This window comes from Pseudophryne corroboree, chromosome 6, assembly GCF_028390025.1.
Source record: "Pseudophryne corroboree isolate aPseCor3 chromosome 6, aPseCor3.hap2, whole genome shotgun sequence".
NCBI lineage: Eukaryota > Metazoa > Chordata > Amphibia > Anura > Myobatrachidae > Pseudophryne > Pseudophryne corroboree.
In genome coordinates this window covers 12,561,987-12,567,986 of record NC_086449.1, presented here as the reverse complement: position 1 = coordinate 12,567,986, position 6,000 = coordinate 12,561,987, and the positions used below count along the sequence as shown (strand labels likewise).

General features: G+C 41.5%; 1 protein-coding gene across 1 annotated transcript in view; it reads right to left on the bottom strand.

Annotated features, from left to right (window-relative positions):
• Window positions 1-400: 400 nt before the first annotated feature.
• LOC134933979 (alpha-2,8-sialyltransferase 8E-like) overlaps window positions 401-6,000 on the bottom strand; it is a 30,386-nt gene continuing 24,786 nt past the window's right edge. The window contains exons 3-5 of the mRNA XM_063929508.1: window positions 5,765-5,874; window positions 4,125-4,211; window positions 401-860 (exon numbers count right to left, since the gene is read on the bottom strand). Of these exons, the coding sequence (XP_063785578.1) occupies window positions 401-860; window positions 4,125-4,211; window positions 5,765-5,874 (657 nt within the window). The remainder of the gene's footprint in view (window positions 861-4,124; window positions 4,212-5,764; window positions 5,875-6,000) is intronic.

The following is a 6,000-nucleotide window of genomic DNA, read 5'->3' as shown; positions in this document are numbered from 1 at the left end:
GATTGATTGATTGATGCACCTATATTGTTTTATATTTCTACAGTGGGATTTCGCATTGATAAACTTTTGTTCAACAATAGTTTCAGTAACACAGTTTGGTGTCTATATTTATACCTCAGGTCAAATATTATTTTTCACACTTTAACTTAAAAGGCCACAGATGTAGAATTCTAACAGTTATAATATCCATTGGAAATTCAGAAGTGAGAGTGTGGAAAATGTAAGGAAATAGAATTTATTATGCTTACAACCAAGCAGTAGTAGTCCTTTAAATTAAAATATATAATATACTCCCCTTCCTGTGTCTGAGAATGTTGCCATCTAACTTCACGTGTTAGTCTTTCTCTTCATGTGAGTGTGATAAACTGACCCAAGTGATGATACATAATTACAGTAGTCTTTAACATGGTCCCAGTTTCAGTTGTAGAGATCCTTTACTGTGCATCTGTACGTATCGGTAGAATTCATCTGGCATAGAGTGGACTCCTTTCTTAGGGAGAACGTTATCATAGTAGTGGTGAGGGATGAAGGTACCAGTAAGATCTTGAGAAAATGGCCAGAATCCATAGAGTGTCACTTTCTCGCAAATCTCAATGGCAGCGCTCGCTAACATAAGCCCGGATGACATCCGTCTGAACTTGAGCTTCATGTTCTTCCAGTGAAGCGTCAGGTTCGCAATGTAGTGTGGGTTGAAGAAGACAACTCTGCTGCTCATGTCAAAGTCTTCTAGAGTGTAGAGCGTCCTGAGGGAGACGTCAGTGTTCATGGAGTATGAGAAAGCTGGCAGGAGAACAAGGGCAGAGTCATATGCCCGCATCATGTTTATAAATGGCTTCCTCTTCTCTCGCAGACTGCCAAACCTATAGAAGACAATGAACAATATTTTACTGTGCCTAATATACTTAGATTCCAAAACAGGTCCAGCTGGTGGTCCAGGTATCATTAGATGACAATTAGGTTCTGAGGCAGCTCAGAACAAGAAGGTGATTTAATAAATTCAAGATCCCAAGGCATCAGTGTACATCAGTGTTTCTTGGAAATACTGAACTCTTTAAGTGCTGAGGATAAGTGAAACTCATCCTCAGTATATACTGTACCTGTCCACACATTGTACTACTGCAAAATGACACCACCAACGTTGAATAGCTTACTTCACGGTACCTAACAGTGGTCTATCACTCACATCCTGTAACCTATTAAATGATTTAAAGAGCACCCATTTAGTAGTTATTTTCTGGAGATCATTGTGGTCACTGGAGACTAAGTCTCCTACTCTAGACAAGTAATTATAAAGTTCAGGGATGGGCGGGGTTGGGGGGGTGGACTTCCCAAGCTTAGCATCATTAAACTCAGGGACACACTTATTTGATGTTGGAATGTGACCAGACAAAAAAAAAAAGTATCTTATTATGGGTGTGAAAAGCCTCAGGGGCAAAATGGATTCATGTTGAAAGCATTCAATTGGGTTCAACTATGTACTTGGGTTGGGTATTATATCCCGGTGGATAGGATGCCGGTGGTCAGAATACCGCTGCCGGCATCCCAATGTCGAAGACAGGTGTGAGTTAAGGCTTCTAACTCCCCTGCCATAACCCTCCCTTACCGCAGCCTAACCCTAACCTCTCCGGTTAGCGCCTAAACCTAACCCCCCACTAACCCCTGTTACTGTAGCTATTGCAGGTTCAGCTGTTTAATATTTTGCATCCTAGGTGAGTAAATATAAGTTCCCAGAGCCTTGTTATTTGAGAGCTTCTGAAGCAAAGGGACCAAATGTTAATTCGAGATACTGTAGGTAAATTAGGAAATATAACTCAGTCTATAATGAGAATATTACTTGCAGTAGGTAGGTCTTATGGAGTTAAATCTACAGTAGGCTACACCCAGGGTGAACTAAGGAAAGTGTTGTTGAGACTAAATTGCACTGAGTTATTTACGGTGGTGCATTAATTGCGGCATTTCCCATTCCTATAGTCATTGTATATATTTCTGCCACACCCAACTGAACTATTTGCTTTTCCTCAGTAGCGTGGTCTGAGATGAAGACACTGCATTATGTACTTTGGATCGCAGCTTCTCCACAAACATTAAAGTGATGTGCGTGTTTGCAAGAGACATCAGCTGACCTATGTTGGGTTTCAACATCCACAGGGGAACCAGGGCTAAATTTCAGTAAGTGCAGCCGTCAACAGGCAGGTGGAAAGCCGATAGAGTGCATCGTTAACCATATTAGTCACCATATTTATTGTTCTCATGGTACAGTACATTTAGAAGACATTATTTTAGGTCTAGGCTACAAATGGTTCTAATAATTCTAATGTGTTTGCAAGAACTAAGCGCAGTATAAAGGGTATATTCTAGAGAAAAATTACCAGCTGTACTGTACTGCAACAGAACTTGGGGAAAAAAAAGAAAACCATGGATCATTGGGTGGTTTCATTGGATCCTATTTGGGTGAACCCTCTTTATTCATATACTTTAGCAAAGTAGTTGAAACACAATGTCAATTAATTTTGTTTGCTTAATAAAAATTATTTTATTACAGTATTTTAAGGGATGGGCTTATTCTGCCACCATGATCATTTGCCACCTTTGTGGATGTCAGTGACCAATACTGCTGCCATTAGTAGGCTAAGCCCGCCACTCAACAACTGCAAGAGTCACTTGTTCATAAGCTTGAGGTCCTCAGTCGCAGAAGGGTATCACTGCAACCCACTTGGACCTGGAACTAATTACACTTCTGGGGAGTGTGACCCTGTAGCAGAAGTTCCTTGCTGGTTTTTCTGGCTAAAACTTCCTGGAACCCTACTTTGGATCAGGGCTGAGGAGCAGTTGTCAGAACACTGGGGCTGGATGCTACTGTAGGCTCAGCCTTTGACAGTAATAGAATGGATTAGAGTGTGCACCTTAACACATCATGTACAGATGTTTTACACCAGTGACACAAGTCCCTTAAAGTAAAGATATTTATTGCTCCAATACCTCTCACAAGTCCAGCTGTTTGTTGTGAGATATATCAGAGGTTGGGCTTCAGTGCTGCAGTCAAAGGAAAAACATCTGTAGCAGCTTCTCTGCCTAGGAAACATAGGAGAAGGCTCTGGGTCATGGCCCATCTTATATTTACTCTGTCTTCCGTACTATTGGCCTAACCAATTCTCCTACATGCTAAGCACCGTTCTCCTGAGATCCATGTCAGCCCTACTGTTTATGACTTTGTTGGTCATCAGAGGTATTAGTAAAGATGACTATGTTGTCTAATCAGTGGTGAGGAAGTGCATAGATGAGCTCTACATTCATCTTTGGGTAAAGGCTGAAAATACTGCTCTAGCATCCAGGGTCTTTTCATAGAGGAGCAGCAGCTTTTGGGTAGAGGATTTAGAACCCCTGGGACTGCCCCCTGAATGACTAATTAGGCACTTAGAATTTTTTATTATTTTTTAATTAGACAATAATTACATGTCATTTTTGAGGTCAAAAAATGCAATGTGATGGAAATTGGGGTACAAGGTATGGGACAGGTACATTGGGGGGCTTTATGAGTGGGAAAAATGGTTTTAGGCTTGCAGATTGGAGTATTTAGTCTGTTTCCTCTAAAATGACACAAATATATACTTGTACCCTTTTTTATGTACCCCAAATTTAGCAATTATTTTGCAGAAAAAAATAGCTTTCTAACATTTTTTCCACATTTAACAGTCATTTGACCTGATTTAATGACACCAAATAGCTTTATTATGGCCACTAATAGACTTCTAGAAGGTTTTCCTATATTATTTTGGCTTTTTGGGAGGGACAGGCAGATTTCCCCATTTTCTTCTATACTTATCTCTGCTTTTGCCGGCTAAAGTTATCGGCCGAATTCTATTATCACCATTTTGGAATAGGATAGATGCGATAAATGGGAGCCTGCAGGCTGCGATAAGTGGATATGTTAGGAAATAGATACGATTACATTATCCACGATTACAGAATGCGTTATCACGGCTGATTGAATACCCCCCTTAAATGTATAATACAGGACTTCAAAAAACATCCACATTTTAACTAATACAGAATACGTAATGTCAACTAATGATAAAATACAGTTTTGTACATTGTATGTAGAAGGAGAAACCTAGCACACTTACCTCTTTATAAGGATACTTGGGTTTGCAGAAACAAGATCTGTCTTTGTCCCGACGTCATCTGTAAAATTCATTGGGGGTAAATTCAACCTGGAAATAAATAAATGGGGGGGTACCGGGCGGTGAGTAAATTGTGCTCAAATCTAAATTGCAATGTAAAGATAAAGCTATCTGTGATCTGAAGGCTACAGTACATGCAAAATCAGATCCATCAGTTTTTGCCCTGTATGAAAAAAAATATTTGCAGCTCGACTATTGCACCATGGTTTGTCCAGATTGCTTTTTTTTGCTTTTGTTACCAGTGAGCGCCCGGCTCCTTCCCCACCGCAGCAGCAGGAGGCAGGAGCTCACTACTGAGCTCCGGCTTCTGGCTGTCACAGAGTGCACTATGGGAGAGACGTCATGACGTCTCTCCCATAGTTCAGAGCAGCGGGCGGACAGAGGGTTGTCAGCAGTCGGATGCAGGAGCTGGGCTTAAGATAAGTATTGTGGGGGGTGTGTGTAAGGGGCACTACTACAGGGGGCATTACCACTGGGGGCACTACTACAGGGGATAATACTACTGGGTGCACTACTACTGGGTGCACTACTACAGGGGGCATTACCACTGGGGGCACTACTACTGGTGGCACTATTGCAGCGGGCATTACTACTGGGGACACTACTAAGGGGGAATTGCATAGAGGGCACTGCATAAGGGGCTATCACTCCTGGGGGCAAAATGGGCACTGCATAAGGGGCACCACTATTTAAGGGTTCTGCATAAAGGACACAACCAATACAGTGGGCATTGTATAAGGGGCACTACTTCTGTCGGCATTGTATAAGAGGCACTACTGCTGTGGGCATTATGTGTATTAGTGGCACTACTACTGTCGTCATTGTGTATAAGGGGCACTACTGTGTGTCATAACATGAATAAGGGACACTACTATGTGGTGTAATGTGAATAAGATTGTGCTACTGTGCAGTGTAATTTAAATTGGGGATAATATTGCGTGATCACTCCCCTTTCTTTTTGAGACAATGCCCCCTTTTTGTGTCGTGCGCCTACAGTGCATGCAGTCTCTTTATGAAATAAGTGCAGAGGGGGGGGGGGTGAGTTCCACCACTTCTCTAGGACCAAATTAAGCATTGCTGGCAACAGATTTTTCTCTGGAGGGAACCCTTCAAGTTCCAAAAATAAGTAATGCATTCTATTCTTTACTCAGAATGGTGAAGACAGTGGATCAACATTGTGTTCCTTCCCTCATGAATCACATGGCATCTCTACTTATCACTATAATACAGTGCAATTAAAGGGCATGGGGGGGAGATCGGTAAATGCTCTAAGAATGGGAACGGTAAATGAGAACATATATGGATTATACAAGCCCCAATAGGGATATATCAAACTCAAAAAGGCCCGATATCCTCAATAAAAACACACGAACAGTGAATACCATATTAACTTCCTGCCAACCTGCTGTCAATCTTCACTTCCATTCTGCTGTCTTCGTGGTGGCCAAATTCAATCATTATAATCAGTGCAATGACAAATACACTTCAAATATATAATAGACCTGTAGGTACACTGTTGTTTTTCTTTGTGTGAAGACACTGCTATGGACAAACAATCTTACTATGGAGTTCTCTATCCTTACCTGAACACAAAATCAGCCAGGTCAATTTCAGCACCACAGGAGCTGTTCTTTAATATTCCCCCATTTCCCACCACAGAACAGCTTCTAATGGGCTTCTGGAATGGGGAACTCTGGAATGAGAGAGAGAGAAGGATATAGAGGTCAGGGAAGGAGTCAGTCAGAAATAAAGAGAGACTTGTCAAAGTCAGAAAAATGTTTCTATACACATTGCCATATTTGCACCTCACCCTGGTACG